A 26009-nucleotide genomic window follows, 5' to 3' on the forward strand; every position below is an offset into this window, starting at 1 on the left:
GATGTCAGAAAAAGTGAATAACTGTATTTCTTGTGGGAAACAGATACCTCATAGGGATTACCATACCTTGTGTATACCTTGTTTAGGGCCTGAGCACGACGTTGTTGGATGCCGCTCTTGTGCTAGGTTTAACAAACGCACTATTAAGAGACGGTTAGACTGTGCCAGGTTAGTGTTTGGGAAGCGTTGCAATTATAAAATGCCGCCGGATGCTCCGGCCGCTTCGGCCCAAAAAGCGCAAGGACAAAACAGCGAAGCCTAGGGTTGATGAACCGGCAGTCCCAGACGTCGGTTCTTTAGAAGGCTCAGTGGAGCCGGAGGTTTTGCCAGGAGTTTCTTTGGAGTCTCAGGCAGAGACTTTACTGTTACAGGATGTGCCTTCTCAGGAAGTAGGCCAGGCTGAGGGGGCTTCTCAGGTAACTGTTCTTCCCTCTCTTCCCAAGGTAGTTAGAGCTTCTCCTACTGTTTCCAAAGCTTCTTTGAGAGGTAGGCCAAGTTCAGCTTCAGTGGGGGCTTCTCCTAGCACTTCAGGTTCTGTGCCTAAGAAACATATGCTTAAAATGGCAGAAGATTTAATTACTATGATTAGAGGCTCTATGCCCCCTCCTGATAAGAGGCCTAGGGTGGAACCTGAGTTTGAGTGTTTGGAACAGTATTCAGAGGCTTCAGAGTCTTCTGCGGAAGACTTGCAGGAGTTTCCACCTTATTCTGATTCTGATGTGGATGATTCCACACCTACAGCTTCTCCTCCTGAGGATTTCTCATTTTCAGAGACTCTGCATTCCATGAGAGAACACTTTAAATGGGAAGGCCAAGATTACTCTGATTCCAGGAAAAGGCTTAGGGAATTCTTATTTTTACCCCAACATAGGCCCTTAGCTATACCTCCTGTGTTGAATGTGGTGGAAGATGTTTTTGCAGAGGCTTCCCTGAACCCTGACTCTTTGCCTCCTGCTCCTGTTAAACCTGATAGGTACTATAGGGTGCCCGAAGCTCATAAGTATTTGTTTAAGAGTCCTAGGGCGGACCCAGAAACTGTTTCTCAGGGGCCTAAAGGTGTTAAGACCTCTGTGGTTAAAAATCCTGTTCCCACTGATAAAGAGGCAAGGGCTTTGGATAGGTGGGGAAAGAAAGTGTATACTTCTTCCACTCTAGCCATGAGAGCGTTGAATTGTCAGTTTCACATGCTAAAATATCAAAATTATCTCCTTTCACAATTGAAATCTAAGGTGGATGCTTTGGCGGAAGGTATTGAGTGTAAAGAGTTGCTGGATTTAGTTCATGTGTCTGAACAAGTGGGTAAGCATTCTTTGCAATGTGGTTTTGATGCTGTACAGGCCTCCTCGAGGGTGGCTGCCACTAGTTCTGTTCTTCGCAGGCATGCCTGGTTGAGGGATCAGAATTTAGCTGAGCATGTTAAGACAAGGATTTTGGATGCTCCTTTACAGTCTGATGTGTTGTTTGGTTCGCCTGTGGAAGCAGTTTTAAAGAAAATGGAGGACAAAGCTAAGTCTATGCAAACTGTTAAAGATTTTTTGCAGGTGCAGCCACCGAAGTTTAGTAGAAATTGGCCTGCTAAGGGGTGGACATATCCTGCTTATGATTCCCAGTCTAGGGGTAGGTCTAGACGTGGTAGGGGCAGAGCTCAAGGTTCTTTTAGGCCTAGAACAGGGAGTTCACCTGCTCAGACTTCTGGTGAGGGCAGGGGTCAGTCCTTTCGTAAACAGACCCAATGACCTGCCTTTTCAGCTGCCAGTAGATTCTCGTCTGGCAGCTCCTTTGGGAGGAAGACTGTCTCTTTTCAAAGAAAATTGGGATTTAATTACTCAAGACAGATGGGTGTTGGATATCATTCACCACGGTTACAGGTTTTATTTCCATACATTGCCCCCTTTCAAAGGCATGCCAGACGTTCCTCCTCCACAAAGAAAAGAGGCTCACAAGCAAATTTCTCAGTTACTCCAGATGGGGGCCATTCAGCCAGTCCCTGTATCAGAAAGGGGCCTAGGATTTTACTCTCGCCTGTTCCTAGTACCAAAGAAGGGGAACACGTGGAGACCAATTTTGGATTTATCTCTCCTCAACACTTATCTGGACATTCCCAAGTTCAAGATGTTGACGTTACAACAGCTTTTACCTCTGCTGGGCAAAGATCACTGGATGGTAACTTTAGATCTCAAGGAAGCTTACCTTCATGTGCCTATAAGGCTAAGTTGCAGGAAGTATCTGCGGTTTCGAGCTGGAAATTCTCATTATCAGTTCTCTGCATTGCCCTTTGGCTTATCTACTGCCCAGAGTATTCACAAAGGTTCTGGCTCCAGTGATAGCTTACTTCAGGCTACAAGGAATTCAAATCTATCCTTACTTGGACGACTGCCTGATTCTGGCTCAAGAAAAGGAAGACCTTCTACAGCATCTGGAATATGTTATAGCAGTGCTAAGATGCCTAGGGTATTCTGTGAACGAAATAAAGTCCAGTCTAGTACCCTCTCAAGACATGTGCTTTCTGGGTGTGAGACTGAATACAGCAGCCCAGATGGCCTTTTAACCCCGGACAAACAAAAGAGTCTATCACTTTACTTCCATCAACTATCTCATCAGTCCGTGCTGACTGCAAGGACAGTCCTTCAAGCATTAGGGTTCATGGCATCTTGTATTCTGGTGCTTCCCAATGCCAAACTGCATATGAGGAAGCTACAATGGTATCTCAAAATGTATGGACACAGCACTGCCAGGATTTGGACACTGTCATTCAAATAATACCTTGCCTTCAAAAGAATTTTGTGGTGGGCTCAGGAATGTCACCTAAACAAGGGACTCTCTGTGACCCGGCCAGAGGCGAGTCAGATTTTAACGACAGATGCCTCGGACATTGCTTGGGGAGCTCATCTAAATGGAAAGTGGATACAAGACAAGTGGCCTGCCAGACTACAGCATCTACATATCAACATGAAGGAGATGTTAGCAGTCCAGTTTGCATTAATGGCTTTCAAGGAGTTACTTCTTCCAGGGCAGGTGTTGATTCTAACAGACAACACAACTGTCATGTGGTACATCAACAAACAAGGGGAACACATTCTTACCCATTGTGCAGGCAAGCAATGATTTTATGGGAGACTGCGCTCAGCTTGCAACTAACTCTTCAGGCAAGGTTTCTGCCGGAGCACAGAACTCCTTAGCAGATGTGTTAAGCAGACAAATCATGGATCCCCACGAGTGGAAACTGGATCTTCATGTATTTCAAAGGTTGACAGTGTCCTGGGGAACTCCAGACATAGATCTGTTCGCTTCTCCACTAAACCACCAGCTGCCAAAGTTTTGCACAAAGAGGTTACATCACACAGCTTGGAAAGTGGATGCTCTTTCTTTCAGTTGGAAAAATCTTCATGTGTATGCGTTTCCACCTCTGCCTCTTCTTCCAAAGGTGCTTCTAAAGGTCAGACAAGACAAGCCAAGGATGATTTTAATAGCTCCAGATTGGCCTCGGCAGCACTGGTACCCATTACTGAGGAGTCTAGTAAAGAAGCCTCCATGGCCTTTACCCTTGATTCCGCACCTGTTGTCTCAGAGAGAAGGCCACCTGCTCAATGTCAAGCTTCGTTCTCTTCATCTAACAGCATGGCATATTCTGTTTTGAGAGACAGCCGGTCTCAACTTCCTCAACAAGTTTTAAATGTGATTATGGAAGCTAGAAGACCTAGTACAAGGAAAGTGTACGCAGAAAAATGGAAGAGATTTTTATTTTGGAGTACAGCAAAGAATTTGGAGATTTCAGAGCCTAATTTGAGTGTGGCTCTTCAATATCTTCCTGAGTTATTGGACAAAGGTTTGTCCTTCTCTTCCATTAAGATTCATGCTGCAGCAATTTCAGCTCACTATGATTGTGACCCACCATTGTTTTCGCATCCTTTGTTCAAGCAGTTTCTCAGAGGGGCAAAGAATATAAGACCCCCACGTAGAGCTCCTACTCCTGCTTGGGATCTCAATTTTGTGTTGGAAAAACTTACTCTACAACCTTTTGAGCCTGCGGGTACTGCTGATTTGAAATATTTGTCATGGAAGACTGCTTTTTTGTTGGCTATTACTTCTGCAAGAAGGGTTTCTGAGTTGCAGGCCCTTATGGCAGTAGAGCCCTTTCTGATTTTCCATAAGGATAGGGTATCATTACGTACTAATCCTTCCTTTATGCCTAAGGTGGTTTCTAGTGTGGCTTTAAACCAATCTATTCATTTGCCTACTTTCTATGCAGATCCCCAAAATAAAGGGGAAAAGATTTTGCACACTTTAGATGTACATAGGCAGTTGCGTTATTATTTAAGCAGGACTAAGGATTTCAGGCAGTCTCAGCAGTTGTTTGTTTCTTTTGCTTTGAGTTCTCAGGGCAAGCCTGTGTCTAAGCAAACTATTTCTAAGTGGATTGGGTTTTGCATTTCATTTTGTTATTCCCATCATGGCAAGGAGATTCCAGCTGGGATTAGGCCTCATTCCACTAGGGCTACTGCCACTTCAACAGCATTTCTAAGGGGTGGCAACTAAGGATATTTTGGAGGCAGCTACTTGGAGTTCAGTGCATACTTTCTCTAAGCATTACCACCTTCCTCTTTACTCTAAATCTAGGGCTGGGTTTGCCACAGCTATTTTGCAAGGCATGTTAACAGCTCCTGCTTCCTTATGATTTGCCAGCCTCCCTTACCTCTGCTTTGGGATTCTACCCAATGGTTAGGACTGCAGCAATGTGGAATGAAGAACATAGTACAGTTTTGTACCTACCATAAATGTAGATGTTCGAGGATCCACATTGCTGCAGTCCAATTTACCCTCCGCCTTCCCTCTGTGTTTAGGGGTGGTGGTGTAAGTTGCTATATATTATTGTACATGTGTATATATATATATATATATATATATATATATATATATATTGGATATAAGTTTGGTGCAGGGCTTTTTTGTGTTTTGGTTTGGGCCTTGTCTTTTTAGGGTCTTCTGACATCTGGGGCAAGAAAAGACTGAGGATATGACGTCGGTCATGCGCATTAGTACCCTGACGTACTGACGTCAGTCTAGTGCGCCCTGACCGACGTCAGCCATATACTCTGGTATTCGGGCCGACTGGACAGCGGACTACCCCAATGGTTAGGACTGCAGCAATGTGGATCCTCGAACATCTACATTTATGGTAGGTACAAAACTGTACTTTATGCATATAATATTGTACTGAGTGACTAACTTTTAAAGCACCATTGAATTCTTTAGGCACAGGCACTTTAAATATGATTAGTCAACTGCTTGACATGAGATTATGTTGTGCAAAGAAGTTGCATCTAAAGAGTGGCTTATATGTGTTTTATGAATAATGCTGAAACAACACTTTTATAAAGCTATTTCAACTGCACTTTGTTATGCACATAATGCTGGGTTAAGTGATCAACTTTTAAAGTACTACTGAATTCTTTAGGCACAGGCACTTTAAACATGGATAGGTAATTGCTTGTTATGTGATTAAGCTGTGCAAAGAAGCTGTATTTAAAGAGTGGCTTTTCACTGAATGTTATTGAAGTCTGAAGAAGCATCATAGGATGTGAAAGCGCTTACTATTTTATTCTGTTCCTGTCAATAAAAAGTGGAATATATCGTTGGCTGTTGTCATTTTGGATTTGTCTGCTGATAATTTTTGGATTTCTACATAGCTGTTGGTGCATCCTTGGTTTTTGTTCTCTTGTATACTTCTGCTACTTTATCTATTAGGGCTTTAAATTGTCAATTTCATATGTTGAAATATCAGCAATATCTTTTGTCTGTTATGAAACAAAAAATGAGTACCATTTCTGCATGTGCAGACAATAAGGAATTACATAATTTGATGCATGCTTCTGAGCAGGTGGGAAAACATACCTTACACTGTGGTTTTGATGCTTTGGCGGCCTCTTGCAGGACGGCTGCCACTGGCATGTTCATTAGAAGGCATGCTTGGTTAAAGGAACAAAGTTTGCCTGATCAAGTGAAAGCAAAGTTGCTGGATGCTCCTGTTCAACATAATGTTTTGTTTGGGTCTAAGGCTGAAGAGGTTATAAAGAAAATGGAGGATAAGGCAAAATCCATGCAAATGGTTAAGGATTTCTTACAAGTTCAGCCTTCTAGATGTAGCAGAAATTGGCCAGCTAAAAATTGGTCCTTTCCCAGCTCGTACAGGCCTCAGAGGGGTAGATATAGGTGCCCCAGAGGGAGGGCCCAAGCACAGACCTCTTATAGACCTAGACAGTGGAGTGCTTCCACCCCCAGGGGTGGAGAAGATAGGTCTCAACCTTACAGAAAACAGACTCAATGACTCCTCCTGCATGGCTCCAGGAACCTCTCTCCTGGAAGCTCCTTTGGGAGGAAAACTTTCTCTTTTTCACCGAAATTGGACTTACATAACCCAAAACAAGTGGGTTCTGGGTGTAGTTTTAAGAGGTTACAAATTCCACTTTCACACCTTACCAAAACCAAACGGATGGCCAGACCTACCAAAAATTCAGTGGGCAGAGGCGTTAAAACAGGTAAGGTCCCTCATGGCTATGAGGACCATAGAACTGGTTCCAAATTCAGAGACGGGACAAGGCTTTTATTCAAGACTCTTTCTAGTTCCCAGAAAGCAAAATACTTGGAGACCCATCCTGGATCTGTCAGTCTTAAATACTTTCCTGGATATACCAAAGTTCAAGATGCTTACTCTGCAGCAGCTCCTGCCAATGTTGAACAAAAATGCATGGATGGTGACATTGGATGTAAAGGAGGCTTACCTACACATTCCTATCAGACAGGAGTGCAGAAGAGATACCTCAGGTTCAAGGCAGGCTCGAAACATTACCAATTCTCTGCGCTGCCCTTTGGCTTGTCTACTGCGCCCAGGGTCTTTACCAAGTGCCTGGCACCAGTAGTAGCTTACTGCAGACTCAAGGGAATTCAAATTTACCCTTCAAGCAGACAGCAAGGACATTTTACTCCAGCACCTGGAATTTGTTCAGAATCTACTCAAGTACCTAGGATTCACTGTGAACGTAAAAAAGTCAAATTTGACACCCACTCAACAGATAACTTTGCTGGGAGCTCTTAATACAACAACCCAGATGGTATTCCTGACATCAGTAAAACAACTACAGCTAGCTTCAACTTTCAAAAGCCTGGCGTTGATGTCTCACCTAACTGAAAGGAAATTCCTGCAGGCTTTGGGTTACATGGCTTCCTGCATCCTACTCATACCATATGCAAGACTTGCATATGAGGAAGATACAATGGTACCTAAAAAGCGTATGGTCCCAGCATTGTCACAGTCTGGAAACAGTGATTGCTGTCTTGCCTTGCCTGCAAAAGGAATTCCATTGGTGGGCCATGGCGTGTCTTCAAAACAAAGGGAAAGCCTTCAGTCTACCTCCAGCCTACCAAGTGATAACCACGGACGCCTCGGATTATGCATGGGGAGCCCACCTGCAGGGGAAAGGCCTGCAAGGTTTTTGGGCAGAGGATCAGAAGCATCTACATTTCAATTTAAAAGAGATGTTAGCTGTGCAGAATGCCCTCTTGGCTTTCAGGGATCTTTTACAGCCAGGGCACCTACTGATACGGACAGACAACACCACAGTAATATGTGGTACATAAACAAGCAAGGGGGTTCTCACTCCTACCCCCTTTGCAGACTAGCCATGACTCTATGGAACATAGCACTAGCTTGCAAAGTGGACCTACAAGCTCAATTCCTACCAGGGAAACAAAACACTCTGGCAGACAGCCTGAGCAGGAGCCTGTCAGACCCACACGAGTGGATGCTAGACACCCAAATATTCAAGATGATTACAGAAGCCTGGGGCTGCCCGGACATAGATCTATTTGCATCTCCCCACAACTACCAGTTTCAGACTTTTTGCACAAGGACATATCACAAGCTAGCATGGAAAGTGGATGCTCTCTCATTCAGTTGGAGGAACCTCTCTGGGTATGCCTTTCAACCACTACCTCTTCTACCAAGGGTATTATTAAAAATAAAACAGGACAAACCAAAGCTGATCTTACTAGCCCCGAATTGGCCTTGACAATTTTGGTACTCAACACTGATAAATCTATCCCAGGAACCTCCTTGGATTCTACCTCAGATTCCAAATCTTTTGTCTCAACACCACGGCCAGGTCCTGCACTCTCATATCAAAACTCTCAGCCTGGCGTATTCAGGGCCTATGATTAATCCTACACTTTCCAAACAGGTCATGGATGTTATCTTAGAAGCCAGAAGGCCTAGCACTAGGAAATCTTATGAAGGCAAATTGAAGAGATTTTGCACCTGGATGCATGCTCAGGAATCAGATCCTCACACTCCAAATATTCCATTGATTCTACAATACCTAACAGATATGTTGCATAAGGGTTCATCTTTTTCCTCCATAAAAATACATGCCTCAGCTATCTCTGCACATTATAATACAGACCCTCCAATTTTTTCACATCCACTTCTGAAACAGTATCTCAGAGGAGCAAAGAATTTAAGGCCCCCTAGGACACCACCCATTCCTGCCTGGGACCTCAATTATGTCCTGGAAAATCTTACTCTGACTCCTTTTGAGCCTGCTGCCACATGTGATATAAAGTATTTATCATGGAAGACTGTTATCCTACTGGCTTTAACTTCAGCCAGGAGAGTCTCGGAGTTACAAGCACTCATGGCTGTGGAACCTTACATTATTTTTCATCAAGACAGGGTTTTTTTGAGGACTAACCCTACTTTCATGCCTAAAGTGGTTTCTAAAGTGGCTTTAAACCAAACTATTCACCTGCCGACCTTTTTCCCTAATCCACAAAATAAGGGGGAGAGGATCTTGCATTCTTTGGACGTGCACAGGCAGCTTCGCTTTTACCTGGACAGAACCAAGGATATCAGGAAAACAGAACAACTGTTTCTTATGCAGCAAATTTCCAAGGCAAAGCTATTTCAAAACAGACAATTTCTAAATGGATTGCTCATGGAATCAGATTTTGTTACTCATCATGGAAAGCAAATCCCAAGAAAAGTTAGGACTCACTCTACCAGAGCTGCTGCTACTTCAGCTGCCTTTCTCAGGGGAGTACCTACCAAAGATATTTTGGAAGCTGCAACTTAGAGTTCAGTGCATACTTTCTCTAAGCACTGTAATCTCCCTCTAAGCACTGTAATCTCCCTCTTTATTCTAAGTCTAGGGCAGGCTTTGCTTCTGCAGTCTTGCAAGGCCATCTAGCCGTCCCTTCTACTCAATAACCACCACCCTTTATCTCAGCTTTGGGATTCAACCCTACAGTGATGACTGCAACAGTGAAACACGCTGAACATAGTACAGTTGTGTACACTTACCATAAATGTAGATGTTAGAGTGTCTTCACTGTTGCAGTCTGGGTTACCCCACCCTCCTATCCCCTCTTATACTTTTATTGGTATGATTTCCTACTTCACCCTTTTTCTGAGGTGTATTTGCTACAGGTTATGGGGTTTGTTGTATGTTGCATTTTTGTTTTACTTTTCGCCTTCACTTTTGGGCACCTGACATCTGGGGCAAGAAAAACTGGAGAACATGGCATCGGCTGGGAGCTTTATACCCCTGGCGCTCCGACGTCAGGGAGGGTGAGTACACAGCCGACGCCGGACCCAGACTTTGGGATTCTGGCCGACCGAGGGCTGCCTGCCGGCAGGAAGAACCCTACAGTGATGACTGCAACAGTGAAGACACTCTAACATCTACATTTATGGTAAGTGTACACAACAGTACTTTCCAGTTCTTACATGTTTATCATCTTGCTTGAATTCCACTTCTGCATTTTGTGAAACTGTTTGACATTCCTTCAGAAAGTGGTATAATACTTTATTCTGTTTTTCATTCTCTGTTTGTGTCTTGTACCGTGGAGATCAGGTTGCGACTGAAAAGAGTCTGTCAGCCAGTGCATTTACATGATTAGCAAACTGAAATTAATATGTAAATAAACAAATAAAGAGCAGAATAATGGGAATAAATTAAATGATTTCATACAGAGATTAATTTCTATTCATGGTACTTACCTTAGTGTAGGAGTATCCAACCTGCAGCCAGTGGGTCTCATGTGGCCCTGAACAGCTAGTAATGCAGCCCCTATGCCTCCAAATCACATAATGCTAAGTACAGTTTGCAGTCATCACAGTCTGTACTTACCATTGTTGTGAAATCTGACCTGATTGTGTGGCAGTTCAGAGTACCGTAATACTTATCTGGAATGGGGGGGGGGGGGTAGAATCTGGCAGGCACTAGGACCCAGCACTGATAAGTCAGCAGCCTGTCACATACATGACACGGCTACTGATTAGTTCCCTTACTGTCCCATTCTCTTCCCGCACTCTAGTTGCAAGGGAGAGAGTGGCGAGAGAGCAGTCCAGGTTAGTCACTTCTCACTTTCACATGTATCCTCATCCAGAACATTTCTTTTGTCCCTATACTCATGTAACCTAATCCTACCAAAACTTAACACTTCTTTGCGATTTCCATCTTTCCTACATTAAGAAGTAGACTAATTTTATAAGTAAGGTTTAATTCGGGTTTTGTGGTGTCCGTCGCTTCTTTGCAAGGTTGTGTAACTGTTAGATATTTGTACTTCCATTCATGGTAGGTATTCTCTGTGAGGATTAGGAAGGTTTTGAGCTCATTTGTTAACCAGAAGATGTCCTTCAAGGATGCATCTGCAGTCATAACAAATGGGTTGTCCTGTCGTCAGGCAGCCCTTCGGTCGGCCGGATTCCAAAGTCTGGGTCCGGCTTCGGCTGATGTCGCACTTCACCCGACGTCATCTCTGCTGGTCTTCAGGTATAAAGGCATCAGCCGACGCCATTTTCCTCCGTCTTTCTTGCCGCGCGGCGCCCGAAGCAGAAGCTGTTCGCAAGTGCCGGTCGGTCAGATCCAGAGATTACTACTACCGAATACTACTCAAGACTTCAAAAAGGTAAGTACCCCGTTGGGACTGTTTCTTGCCTCAGCCGATGTCAGAAAAAGTCAATAACTGTTTAACTTGTGGGAAACAAATACCTCATAAAGATTTCCACTCTTACTGCCTGCCTTGCTTAGGCCCAGACCACGACGTAGCAGCCTGTTCGGCCTGTGCTTCCTTCAACCGACGAACGCTTAGGCGTCGGTCCGAGTTTGCTGAACAGTTTTTCGCTCAGATTTTGCGTACATCATGCCGTCGGATCCTCCGACTACCCAAATTGTTAAAAACGCAAAGAAAAGACCGACACTCGCGGTCCGCGGTTTCGGCGAAACCACGGTTAAGCAAGCTGCGAGTGTCTCGGTTTCGGCGAAACCGAAAACCGTCAATCTTCAGCGAATCCATGACTACTACTGAGGCTCCTGCTACCTTAGTTGAATCGGCCTCAGAAGTTTTGCCTACTACTGTGGTTCCTAGTGATTTATCAGACACCATTCCTTTGGATGTCTCTACCCCAGCATGTGGTGCTGCTAGGCCTCCTGCAGCCAAGTCTATTAAGGCCTTTGCCAGGGCTAAAGCAGCCAAAACTGTTAAATCAGTGCCTGTTAAGCCCCCCTCACACAGGCCCACTTCTAGTTCACAAATGCTTACTCTGGCAGAGGATTTAATATCCTTAATTAGGGGATCCCAATCTCACCCAGACAGGGCCTCTCAGCCCCCAGAAAAGAGACCTAGAGCAGAGCCCCCCGAGCCAGTGTCCTCTGATGATTTTTCGGATGACTCAGACATTACAGACCAGCCGGAGGCTCCTTTTTCTACTTATGAAGATTCCGATGCTGAAGAATCCATTCCATCTGCCTCTCCACCAGAGGAATTTTCCTTTGGGGAAACCTTACATGCCATGAGAGAACAATTCCAATGGCAGGGACAAGATTTCTCAGATTCAAGAAAAAGGCTTAGGACATTTCTGCACTTACCACAACATAGGCCCTTAGCTATACCTCCAGTACTGCCTGTTGTGGATGATGCATTTAATGATGTTTGCACTGCTCCTGATACTTTACCTCCAGCCCCTGCCAAACCAGATAGATTTTACAGGGTGCCAGACACTCATCACCACCTATACAAGGCCCCACTTGCAGATCCTGAGACTATATCCCAGGGGCCTAAGGCAGTAGCCTCGACCTCAGCAAAAAACCCTATTCCTTCCGAAAGGGAATCCAGGTCCTTAGAGATGGGGGAAAAAAGTTTACACCTCTGCTACTCTCTCAGCTAGAGCTTTAAACTGTCAGTTTCATATGATCCAATACCAAGAGTTTATGCTTGATCAGTTAACTAAGAAGCTGTCCACTGATGACTCCTTAGATAAGAAATATGTTTTAGAAATGGTGAATAGCATTCAGCAGGTTAGTAACCATTCTTTAAAATGTGGCTATGATGCACTGGAGGCTTCATTTAGATCAGCCATGACTGGCACAGTGATAAGAAGGCATGCATGGTTGAAAGAACAGGTCTTGCCGGATCATGTTAAAGCAAAGCTGTTAGATGCTCCTATGGATAAGGCCAGTCTATTTGGTACACCTGCTCAGCAAGTAATGAAGAAAATGGAAGAGAAGGCAAAATCTGTACAAACAGTTAAGGATTTCTTACAGGTTCAGCCCCCAAGGTTTAGCAGGAACTGGCCTACCACAAATTGGTCCTTTCCAGACTCCTCAAAATCTCAAAGAGGCAGGAATAGACGCTCTAGAGGCAGAAATCAATCCAGAGGAGGTGCCTACAGAGGACGACAGTGGCAAGGCAATAACCGAGGCACAGACACAACCACTGCCACTGCAACAGGACAATCACAGTGACTTGGCTCTGACACCGCCTACCAGGGAGCAAATAACAGCACCTTTAGGCGGAAAGTTAGCCTTATTTTCGAAAAATTGGCACTATATCACAAAAGACAAGTGGATTTTGCAAACCATAGACCAAGGTTACAGGTTCCACTTCCACACCTTACCAGTAAAAAGAGGAATGCCAAACCTACCTCCAAATCAAAAAACAGAAGCTCTAAAGCAGATAGCGCAATTAACAAAGATAAGAGCTGTGGAAAGAGTACCAGTAACAGAACAGGGCAAAGGATTCTACTCCAGACTCTTCCTAGTACCAAGAAAAGAGAAAAGATGGAGACCTATTCTCGACCTGTCCGTCTTAGATTCATAGGTTCATACTAGGCTATCTGCCCAAGGGCATTTATAAGCCTAGCCCATAGTTATTTGGCTTTCGACACCCCTTTAGTTTGAATAAAACTATGCCTATTATTTTGCTGTGCCTCTGTCAAGCAGTGACACTGAAGTAATCCATGGGGTATATCTGCGATCCCCCATCCATTGGTCAAGATTCCTCTTGAACAAGGCCAGCGAGGTGCTCTGCCTCACATGTACCGGGATTTTGTTCCACAGCATAGGGAGTCTCTGGGTGATGAATCTGTCCCTCCAGCATGTTCTATTAATAACCGTGTCAAGGTTTAAGTCTCTCGCCCTTGTGGTTCTGAGGGATCTAGATTTTTTGAGGTGAAGCATATTCATCAAATCTGGGTTTGACATGGCCTTATATGTCAGGCACAGGTCACCTCTGAGCAAGCGGTATGAGACTGAATAGAGCTGGAGTTCTTTCAGTCGGGCAGCATAAGACATATTTTTGAGACCCTTTATCCTTTTGGTGAGGAACTTTGGGGCCTTTCCAGCTGCTGCAGGTGTCTGGTCAGATACATTCCGAATGGGGCATTGTACTCAATCATAGGTCTAATGAGTGATGAGTACAGGGGCGATGACTTCCCTTGATCTAGATGTGAATCCCTTCATGTTCAGGTGGGCAATGTAGATGGTTTTCCTAACTACTTTAGCAACATGAGTGTCAAACGAAGGCTACTGTCAACCTGGGTCCCCAGATCCCTGATGACTTCTTCTGTGCTCAGTGGATTGCCACCTATATGGTAGCTAGGGGTAACCTTGTTTTTCCCGAAGGGTATGACTATGCATTTCTTGGCATTTAACTTTAGGCCATGGCTCTGGCACCAGTTATCTGTTTCTGTGAGGCCCTTCTGAAGGATATCTGTGTCAGATGTGTTTTCGACTATGGCCCAGTTTGCAGTCATCTGCAAACTTTGTCAGCCATAACCCTCCTGTGTTTGCTTGTACTTCAGAAAAGTAGATGCCGAACAAGAGTGGACCCAGGACTGAGCCCTGTGGGACACCACTTGTGACAGGCTTTGAGTCTGACATGGCTCCAGCAACTCTGACCCTGTGGGTTCTGTCACTTAGCCAGTTTGCAACCCATCTTGTGATGTATGGGTTTACATTCAAGCTGATGAGTTTTTGATGATACCTGAGTGGGGTATTGTGTCAAGGCCTTTGCCAGGTCAAGGTAGGCTGTATGGACTGCCTTTCCTCATCAATGGCCTTGGTGACTGTCTCAAAAAGTCAACCAAGTTTAAAAGGCATGATCTGCCTTTGACAAAGCCAAACTGGGTTGGATCCAAAGTCTGCAAGTTCCCTATGTCTTTATTTATGAGTTCCATTATGATCCTCTCCATGGCTTTGCAGATAAGGCTTGTCAAGCTAATGGGACGGTAATTTCCAGGGTTGGTGGAGGCACCGCCTTGTGAAGTGGGACCACAGTCGCCAGGCGCCACTCCTTGGGTGCGTATCCTGAGGTGAGGCTAAGATTAAACAGCTGTCCTAACTGCGGGTTTAATTCCTCATTGAGTTCATGGAGCACACAGCCGGGGACACCATCCGTCCCATGGATGCTGTGTTTTTGCTTTGGAGAGAGCAGTTCTCACCTGGGCGTTGGAGATGTTTGGGGGCTACAATCCTCTGGTATAGATATCTCTCCTTTTGGGGAGGGGAGAAGTTTGCACTGAACCTGTCAGCCAGTATGTTGGCAATGTGTGTAGGTTCAGTAATCTTCACATCATTTTGAACTAATTCTGAGCATATCTGGGAGTTTCCTCCTAGGTTTCTAACATAGCTAAAGAAGGCCTTATGATTGTCTTTTGAATCCTTGGCGATTTTTCTCTCAAAATTTGCCTTGGATGATTTTATGAGAGCTCTTAGTTTTTACTTATAATGATCAAAGGTGTCTTACCTTTCAAGGATTTTGCTCTATCTTGTAGTAGCTTCCTCCTTTTGTTGTAGAGCTTGTTTATGGCTGGGGTCCACCAGACTGGACGCTTGCCTTTGGTACAAAGAGTCTTAGTTTTGTTTGGGATTGCCTGATCCATGCAGTCCTGTAGGTGCTGGTAGAAGGCATTTGTAAGTGATTCAGCGGTTTGAGTAATGTTTACCACTGGCTCAGGGGCCTTAAAGGAGACCACACTAGTTTTTGAAGTGTGAAGTCGGCTTTTGAGAAGTTTTTCACTGTGTTCTTTTTGTTTCAGGTGGGGCGGCGGATGAGGACCTCCAGCGAGATTAGTTTATGATCTGATCTCACCAGTGAGGGTATACTTCCGGTGTTGAACATTGTGATCCCATGTTCGTGATGATGAGATCAAGTATGTTTTCTCCTCTTGTGGGGATGGTGACTAGTTGTTCCATGGCATTTGAGTTTATGAACTCCAGGAACCTTTGGGCTAGAGTGTTTGGGCTTGAGTAGTGTTCCCAGTCTATATTAGGGTAGTTGAAGTCACCTAGTATGATGGTGTTTGGAGATACATTTATCCCCTCCATTGTTTTCAGGAAGGCCATGTGAGGTTCCTGAGTTTGAGAGGGTGGCCTGTAACATACTACAAATTGCAGAGCAGTCTTGCCTATGGTTATGCACCTGGATGATCTCCGATGCATCGCGCATTGCCACCAACCTTGAGGTGTGGGTGTCCTTTATGAATATGGACACCCCCCCCCCTCCTTTCTTGGTGTTGTCCGGATTTTGGGGCCGGAACGCATGATATGAGGTGAAACCTGCTAGTGCTGGGGTGCTCTCAGGAGCCTTGAACCAGGTTTCTGTCACAGCACAGACATCGATGTTCTCCATACTGAGAAGGGCCTCGAGTGCGTGCATCTTGAGATTGAGACTTCTGGCATTGAGAAGCATTACCCTTAGTTTTTTTACTTTTTTGTGTTCTAGGGTGGTAGGTTTAGAATTTGAGCCTTGCCTAAAAAGGCACTACGGGGTGGCAAGAGCCTTTGCCAATATCCGGAAGCCTAGGGTGACAGGTGCAAGCCGTCCCTTGAAGCAGCGTGGCTTGTCCAGCATGTCATCCCAGGCAGACAGACATTGATCCCCTTGAATGACACCAGAATTTAAGCCAATTATTAAAGCTGATCATCTTATCACTGTATTGTGGCATCATTCTAGGTGAAGGTAGGATACTGCTCAAGGTCAGGGTCATACCTGCCTGGGCTACATAATCAGAGAGCTCCTCAATGTCTCTTTTCATGTAGTCCAAAGAGGTACGTCTCAGGTCGTTGACACCAGCGTGGACAATGACTGAGTCATACTTGTACCTGCTGTTGAGAGACCTGAGTGCTTGTGTTATGTGGCGGATTCTAGCGCCCGACAGGCAGCTTACTGTGACCTTCTCCTTACTCAGTCTGGTGAGCGGGACGTCAGTGTGTCTGACTATGGAGTCACCTATGACAAGTATGTTTGGTGTTGTATTTGGCCTTAAGGGCAGTGACTGCTTTGTACTCTGATTTTGTTGTTTATGTGTTGTTTGTGTGGTGTATTGAGTTTGCAGTTGCTTGGGTGTCTGCTTTGGAGGCCTCTGCTGTTTAGGTAAATCTTTACTCAGAGCCTCCGAGTATGTCTTAGTGTGTTTGTGTTTGATTCAGTGGTGTGGTTGAGTTATGTGAGACTGGTATTGTGGTGTGTGTAGTTGCCTTCTCCTCCTGCCTGGTCTTGCCAGTCCTGAGTTGAGAGAGCTCAGCCTCCAGTCTGGCTAAATAGCTGCATCTCTCACAAGTGTTAGTGTTACATGGGAGGAGGAGATGGTTGTCCGTGTACATGAGGCAATTGTAACATTGTCTCAGAATTCCCAGATTCACCAAATGGGCAGGAGAGGACGCCAGCATCTGACCCTTGACATGCTAGAAAGAATTATGAGTTGGTATGAGACAGAAAAGTAGTGGGCTTAGCAGGGAAGTGGGCACTCCTGGGGGGTTTTGCTAGTGAGAGATTTGTATAATATAGGAGTGCTTGACCTGCAAAGAGAATGCTTATAAGATAAGGGATATGCTTATAAGACAAGTGCTGAGCTTTTTGAGAAGAAAAAGCTATTTGGAACAAGTGCTGCACTTTTAGTGTAGGTGTAAACTGTTTAGGTTCCTAACAGAGCAGTTCTAAGGGAAAAATTGAAGAACACACTTTCTGGAGCCAGAAAGAGTTTAACCGGCGCTGCCCGATGCTGCTCTAGTGGCAACTCCGCTCTAAATCGCGCTAAAGCACGTTAAAGCGTGCTTGATAGCAGGGGCTGGAAAGAAGCAGGAATAGACCCAAAAGGGAAAATAAAACTACAGTTTCAAGTCAGTAACCACCTCTACGGGGGGCAGGGAAGCTGCTCAATGTTAGTCACTGCCACTGATGAACACAGAACTTTCAAACAGTTCAGGAACAGCAAGCCTGTAACTGAACTTTTTTAACTCTCAGAAAAGTGGGAAAAAAGCAAGATTTTTTTTTTTTTTTTGTTTTTGTTTTTTACAGAGATAGCAGAGGTTCACAAGTAATATCAAGTTATAACAGTGCAGTAAATGACCCCACACAAGAGTGCTAGGTCAAGGACAGAAAATATGCAAGTTTTAAGAAAAAAACGATTTAAAATTAAGTGCAAACAGGAAATTCAGCAAACAGCTTTTGGTTGTGCTCTAAATACAGCTACTAATACAGAAATCAAGTTTAACAAGCCAGAAAATGCTCAAGCTAGGCAGCTATGCAGAAAAACTTAGCAAATAAACAGAGAAAAAATACTTAAAATCTCAAAAGGGGCTCCCTTCTTCTCTCAGCGTTTTTTCCTCTTGGAGGGTGCTTCACCAACAGCCAACAAGCCTGAAAAGACGCTCAAACCACGAGGCAACTAGGTTTTAAGAGAGGAAGATGAAGGAGTTATGGAAATGACCCCTAGTGGCCAATAAAACTACAGTTTCAAGTCAGTAACCACCTCTACGGGGCAGGGAAGCTGCTCAATGTTAGTCACTGCCACTGATGAACACAGAGACCCTCCTTCAGCCCAAGCAAAAATGGCCTCACAGAAACTTTCAAACAGTTCAGGAACAGCAAGCCTGTAACTGAACTTTTTAACTCAGAAAAGTGGGAAAAAAGCAAGATTTTTTTTTTTGTTTTGTTTTTTACAGAGATAGCAGAGGTTCACAAGTAATATCAAGTTATAACAGTGCAGTAAATGACCCCACACAAGAGTGCTAGGTCAAGGACAGAAAATATGCAAGTTTTAAGAAAAAAACGATTTAAAATTAAGTGCAAACAGGAAATTCAGCAAACAGCTTTTGGTTGTGCTCTAAATACAGCTACTAATACAGAAATCAAGTTTAACAAGCCAGAAAATGCTCAAGCTAGGCAGCTATGCAGAAAAATTTAGCAAATAAACAGAGAAAAAATACTTAAAATCTCAAAAGTGGCTCCCTTCTTCTCTCAGCGTTTTTTCCTCTTGGAGGGTGCTTCACCAACAGCCAACAAGCCTTAAACACATACATCATTGTCCCAAAATTCAAAATGCTGACCCTACAGCAACTTCTTCCCATGCTGGGCAAGGAGTGTTGGCTGGTAAGTCTAGATCTCAAGGAGGCATACCTGCACGTCCCCATACGACCAAATTGCAGAAGATACCTCAGATTTCTTGCAGGATCAGAGCATTATCAATTCTCAGCATTGCCCTTTGGCTTATCTACTGCGCCCAGAGTATTCACAAAATGCCTGGCATCAGTAATCGCTCACTGCAGGCTACAGGGAATCCAAATTTATCCATACCTGGACGACTGCCTGTTACAAGCGGACAACAAAAGCAAGCTGACAACAGATTTACAAAGAGTCATTTGCTTACTACAAGCCCTGGGATACACAGTCAATTTACAAAAGTCAAGACTGATACCATCCCAAACAAGAACATTCTTGGGTGCGGAATTGGACACAGCAAAACAAATGGCATTCCTAACTGCAGAAAAACAAAACAACTCCCTCTTTACTTCTTGGCATTAACAAAGCAGAACAAACTAACAGCAAGAAAAGTACTGCAGGCCTTGGGCTTCATGGCATCATGCATAATCTTGGTCCCACATGCCAGACTGCATATGAGAAAGCTACAGTGGCACCTAAAGAATTTATGGTCTCAACACAGGCACAGCTTAGAAACCGAAATCCCACTAATCCCATGCCTGAAACAGGAGTTCCTATGGTGGGCTCAAGCATGCCAGTCAAACCCAGGCTTGCCCTTCCACAACTTTCAAGCAAGCCAAACCATCACAACGGACGCCTCAGACCTAGGCTGGGGGGCGCACATGTTGGACAAATGCATACAAGGATTGTGGACTCCAGACCAGCTGCACCTGCACATAAACCAAAAGAAATGCTGGCAGTAAAACTAGCAATCCAGAAATTCAGACCATTCCTCAAAGAAGGCCATTTAATGATAAGGACAGACAACACCACAGTCATGTGGTACATCAACAAACAGGGAGGCACTCATTCATACCCCTATGCAGAATGACTCTGGACCTTTGGAATATGGCTCTGAGCTACAACATCCAGTTACAGGCAATATTTGTGCCGGGAAAAGAAAACACCCTAGCAGACATGTTAAGCAGAACCACCTCGGATGCTCACGAATGGATGCTACACCCGGACATCTTCAAGGCCATCACAAAGAAATGGGGAATGCCACAAATAGACCTATTCGCATCCCCACTCAATCACCAGCTCAAAAAATTCTGCACAAGGACATACCACCCACTTGCATGGAAGGTGGACTCTCTATCCTTCAGTTGGAAAGGCCTGACAGCATATGCATTTCCACCTCTTCCTTTAATGCACAACATACTACTGAAAATCAAAGAGGAACGCCCAAGGATAATCCTGATAGCTCCGAATTGGCCAAGACAACACTGGTATCCATTGCTGAGGAGCATGTCTCAGGGGAGAATGTGGTCAATACCCCTGATGCCTTTGATGTTAACTCAGAACAACTACAACATCATGCACCCAAACCTAAAAACCTTGCAACTGACTGCCTGAAACATCACATAGCAGCAACTAACCCAGACCTATCCCAAAGGGTTAAAGACATTATCCTTGAAGCCCGCAGACCTTCAACAAGAAGGAACTATGCAGGAAAATGGAAAAGATTTGTCATTTGGAGTACTGAAAGAGAAAAAGATGTGTCGAACATAGATATTGCTAACATCCTGGAGTACTTGGCAGAGCTTCTACATACAGGCCTGTCCTATTCCTCCATCAAGATACATGCATCAGCTATTTCAGCAGAATACAGCTTCGATCCACCTGTCTTTTCGCATCCTCTACTCAGGCATTTCCTCAGAGGGATCAAGAATGTAAAACCTCCTAGGAAACCACCATTACCAGCATGGGACTTGAACTTTGTGCTAGAAAAATTGACACTCCCTCCATTTGAACCAGCAGCAATGGCAGATCTTCAACACCTATCATGGAAAACTGCTTTCCTACTGGCAATTACTTCAGCAAGGAGGGTTTCGGAACTACAGGCCTTAATGGCAGTACAACCCTTCCTAATCTTCCATCAAGATAGGGTGTCCATGAGAACTAATCCTACATTTATGTCTAAGGTGGTATCCAGAGTGTCTTTAAACCAGGCAATCCACCTACCTGCCTTCTTTCCCAATCCACAGAACAGGGGGGAAAGACTGCTGCATACCTTGGATGTACATAGACAGTTACGCTACTACCTGGACAGAACCAAAGGTGACAGAAAAACTGACCAGCTTTTAGTAGCCTATGCAACAGGAAGGGAAGGAAAAGCAATTTCCAAACAGACAATCTCCAAATGGATAGGAAATTGCATAAGATTCTGTTACTCCTACCACGGAAAACCAATTTCACAGAACATAAGACCTCATTCTACAAGGGCTACAGCCACTACCACAGCTTTCTTACGAGGAGTGGCAACCAAGGACATTATTGAGGCGGCTACTTGGACCTCCGTGCATACATTTGCCAAGCATTATAATTTACCTCTATACTCTAGATCCCGAGCAGGGTTTGCCACTGCTGTACTACAAGGGATCCTAACTACACCATAATTCTTCTTCCTCCTCCACTAGTTTGGCTATGGTATTCTACCCATTTGTTATGACTGCAGATGCATCCTTGAAGGACATAGTACAGTTTTGTACCTACCATAAATGTAGATGTCCGAACAGGATAGCATCTGCAGTCAGGATTACCCACCCTCCTTCCCTCTGTGGTACTCCTAGGGTATTTACCCTCCTAATAGCTAGCTGGGGAGTCTCTTATGGTGTATTTGTTTGTATATATGTACATACATTGTTATTTTTGTGTTTGCCTTCTACTTTTTTGGAAACATTGGCATTTATCCAAAATTTAGCTTACCAAGAGGGCAACTGGCATCTGGGGCAAGAAACACTGAGGAAAATGGCGTCGGCTGATGCCTTTATACCCGAAGACCAGCAGAGATGACGTCGGGTGAAGTGCGACATCAGCCGAAGCCGGACCCAGACTTTGGAATCCGGCCGACCGAAGGGCTGCCTGACGACAGGACAACCCATTTGTTATGACTGCAGATGCTATCCTGTTCGGACATCTACATTTATGGTAGGTACAAAACTGTACTTTGTTTTACTTCAAAGTGAGAGCTGTTTGTCCCTTCCTCAGTTTGTTTATAATTCCCTTAAGAAGTAGCTGTGTGGAAGATTGGCTTCTTTACTGTCTTGTAGTTTTGCAGAATGCCCAGAGTTTTACCTCATATTATTTGTTCATCCCTCATTAAATTTCCAGTTTTGTGGTAAATCATTATGGACAGATGTTACTTTTAGTCTGAGTCTTCAGATAATTCTGAAAGTACATTTTAATGCGTAACTGGTTATTTCTAAATTTATAAGAGCAATAATTAAAAAATGGCCCTGGTTTTGGATCTCTGTCCGTCCATTATTTTTAGCTTATGCATACATGGGCAACTACTGGAGGGGTCATTTGGGCTGATGTTTCATTTTGGTATGATTTAAGAGTTTGTGCATACATGAGTGAACTGCAAGAGGGGCTGTGTGTGTGTGTGTGTGTGTTATTTCATTTTTATGTCATTTAAGTGCTTGTACCTACATGGGGAAACTACTGGAGGGGTCATTGGAAAAAGGTTTCATGTTGGTGTCATTTCAGTGCTTGTGCATACATGGGCGTAGAACTGGAAGGGCTGTTGTGAGAAATGTGTTTTGATGTCATTTAAGTGCCTGCGCAAACATGGGCAAACTAGTGGAGGGTTCGTTTGAGCTAATGTTTCATTTTGATGTCATATAACTGCTTGTGCATACGAGGGGAAACTACTGGAGTGGTTGTTTGGTTTAATGTTTCATTTTGATGCAATTTAAGAGTTTGTGCATACATGAGCAAACTAATAGAGGGGTTGTGGGTGAAGTATTTCATTTTCATGTCATTTAAGTGCTTGTGCCTAATTCGGCAAACTACTGCAGGGGTCATTGAGGGGAAAGGTTTCATTTTGGTGTCATGTCAGTGCTTGTGCATACATGGGCAGAGTATGGGAGGGGTCATTGGGGGAAGTATTTTATTTTGATATAATTTAAGTGCTTTTGCATACATGGGCAAACCACTGGAGGGTTTTTTTTGCGCTAATGTTTTATTCTGATGTCATGTAACTGCTTGTGCTTACGAGGGAAAACTACTGGCGTGATAGTTTGAGGTAATGTTTCATTTTAGTGTAATTTCAGTGCTTGTGCATGAGCAATCACACTGCTAGAGGGATCCTGTGGAAAGGTTTCATTTTGATGTCAAAGTGGTTGTATATACATCGGCAATCTACTGAAGGAGGCCTTTGGGGGAAATGTTTCACTTTGGTGTCAGAACTGCTTGTGCATACATGGCCAGACTACTGGAGGGGTGCATACTTTGGAGGGTAAACCTCTCTGTGGGCAGGGAGTGGACTGAGAATAGTTAAGATATGAATTTGAACAATAGTATTACAACAAAGTGGCAAAAAATTACATTTTGTCTTCACTTTGGAACACACACTCAAGAAGTCCCTTTGAAATGCAGAGACAGTCCAATATCAGCTGCCCAGGGTTTGTCTATAGAGTTTGTACTGTCACTTTAAACATGTATTCCAATTTTCCATTTATACACTGATGTTTTCTTGCTTAACGAAGTTCTAAAAATATGGAGAAGCATTGTGTTTTTGTTGCAAAGCACTGTCCTGTTTCAAAACAAATATATGCAGGTGCATAGTATGCTTCTCTTAACAGCTGTGTAAGTTATGCTCCAAGGCTTCCAAATTTTTTTTATCTGAAAAAAAAAAAAATAACGTAACTAAGATGTTAGAGAATTAGAATTTTAAGTAATAATCAGGCATTCGTTATTACATTTATTGCTCGAATGCACCCAGAATGGAGTCAGGAGGTCGACTTTGGTCGTCAGTGACAGCAAAACAGTTGACTATATTATATAGTTTATATGCGGCCCTAAGACAATTGCTCTTCACTCAGTGAGGCCAAGGCAAGCCAAAAAGGCTCTTGGATAGGACCCAGGAAGTTTGAATCATTGAGGCCACCTCCACAAAAGACTGATCACCAGTGGAGTCCCCAGGGCTCTGTGCTGGGCCCACTCCTCTCTGGCCTCTATTTCTCATAAGTCAAAAGCCTTTGGCTGACCAAGTTCACAGCTGATTGCAAACTGGGAGCAGTCATTAAATTCCACAAGATGAAAATACCCTTCAAGAAGGACTAACACAGACAAATGCTTGGTGCCAAAGCCATGGCTTAACACTCAATATCAAGAAATGCATTATAGTACTTTTTGTGAAGTCTACCACTATGAGTAACATAGTCAAGCACCCTTAAAAGTTGTCACTCAACAGAGGTACGACTGCTGAATCCTACACAAATGCACGTACACGAGTGCATGGATCATGCTATCCCTAACAGAAAAAAACATGCTATCCTCCAAAAAAAAAGGAAGCCAATCTGGTGGTCTTCTGCCATAAACAAGCTTTACAACAGAAGAAAGAAACTGTTGCAAAAAAGAGTAAAGTCCCACGATTGGAGGAACTCACTAGTCAGCCTCAGTAAGAAGCTGAGATCCCTCATAAAATCTTCCAAAGCTAGTTATGAAAACAAAATCGCCACTGATTCTAAAGACAACCACAAAGCATTCTATAACTGTGTCAAAAATCTCAATGGCAACACTCAGGTCTGCTCTGAATTGCAGCACAATGACACTAAATATACAGAACCAACTGATATTGCCAACATCCTGTCAGATAGGTTCAGTGCTAACTTTACCCCCCACCCCCTAAAGGGCCCATCTCTGTACCAGAAGAATGCAGAGTTCTTGTAATCACCACTGCACAGGTAAAAACGTCACTCTCCAAAACCATGAACGCAGCATCCATGGGACCTGACAACATCCCAGGCTGCCTTCTACATGAACTACAGAATGAACTGGCACCCCACCTAAGTACCATGTTCAATCATAGCCTCACGTCAGGCTTTGTGCCCATTGAATGGCACACTGCGACGGTTATCTCACTCCACAAAGGGGGGGGGGCACAACAGACCCCGAGAACCACTGCCCCATTAGCCTGACGAGCCTGGTCTGCAAGGCCATGGAACGTATCGTCATGGAACTCATAAACAAAGACAGTGGAGACCTCCAAACTCTGGGCCCCACACAGTCCGGGTTTGTAAAAGCAGATCATGTCTCCTAAAGCTGATAGACTTCTTTGAAGCAGTCGCCAAAGCCATAGATGAGGGTAAGGTGGTTCATAAAGCCTATCTACATCTCGCCAAGGCATGCAACACCATCCTCCACTCTGGAATTATAGATAAACTCACTAAACTAGGTATAAATCCCTATGTCACAAGATGGATTGCCAACTGGCTTACTGACAGACCCCACACTGTGAAAGTAGCAGACTCCAAATCAGACTTCAGACCAGTGACAAGTGGAGTACCACAGGGTTCAGTTCTGGGTCCTCTCCTGTTTGGTATCTACTTCTCTGAAGTACAGGCTAATACAGAAGGTCTTTAGCTAAATAAATTCGCAGATGACTGCAAACTAGAAGCCATAATCAAAACTCCTAATGATGTGGACATCCTACAAAAGGGCCTCACTGAGGCAGATGCCTGGTGTCAAAGCCGTGGTCTCAAGCTCAATGCCAAAAAGTGCACTGTCATCTCCTTTGGTAACAACTCTGTACCCATGAACTACCACATAGGCGGTAGTCTACTTAACACCGAAAGTGTGATGAGACCTTGGGACACAGGTGGACAGTAGTCTCTCCTTTGATAGTCACATCGCCATAGTGGTCAGGAAATCCTTCTACATGGCACACCTCATCACAAAAGGTTTCTCATCCAGAAAAAAAGAGGTAATTGTTCCCCTCTACTCATCACTCATTAGACCCATGATAGAGTACAACGCCCCTTTTGGTATGTACCTCACAAGACATCTACAACAACTGGAAAGGCCACAAAAATACCTCACAAAGAGGATTACTGGCCTCAAAAAATGCCTTACGCAGACCGACTCAGAAAACTCCAGCTTTACTCTGTCGCATATCACCTACTCAGAGGCGATCTCTACCTAACATACAAAGCTATGTCAAACCCAGAGCTGTTGGACATGCTCCACTTAAAGATATCCCAGTCCCTCTGAGCTACACTCTCTAGGGACCTAAACTTGTCACCACAATAAACAGAACATGCTGGAGAGAGAGATTCCTGTCCCAGAGACTTCCCATACTCTGGAACAGACTACCTATCTATGTCAAACAGAGCTCCTGATTAGCACTCTTCAAGAAAAATTTTGATTGGATGGGTAATAGGAACTTCACCCCGGGGATCACTTCTATG

The 26009-nt window shown here is 44.1% G+C and overlaps 1 protein-coding gene across 1 annotated transcript in view; it reads left to right on the top strand.

Annotated features, from left to right (window-relative positions):
• HELZ (helicase with zinc finger) overlaps positions 1–26009 on the top strand; it is a 3197037-nt gene that overhangs the window by 1802577 nt on the left and 1368451 nt on the right. Inside the window, exon 15 of the mRNA XM_044085095.1 lies at positions 24946–24997. Coding sequence (XP_043941030.1) covers positions 24946–24997 — 52 coding nt within the window. The remainder of the gene's footprint in view (positions 1–24945; positions 24998–26009) is intronic.

Source organism: Protopterus annectens, chromosome 10.part0 (assembly GCF_019279795.1).
Source record: "Protopterus annectens isolate FY-2018-M chromosome 10.part0, PAN1.0, whole genome shotgun sequence".
NCBI classification, from domain to species: domain Eukaryota; kingdom Metazoa; phylum Chordata; order Ceratodontiformes; family Protopteridae; genus Protopterus; species Protopterus annectens.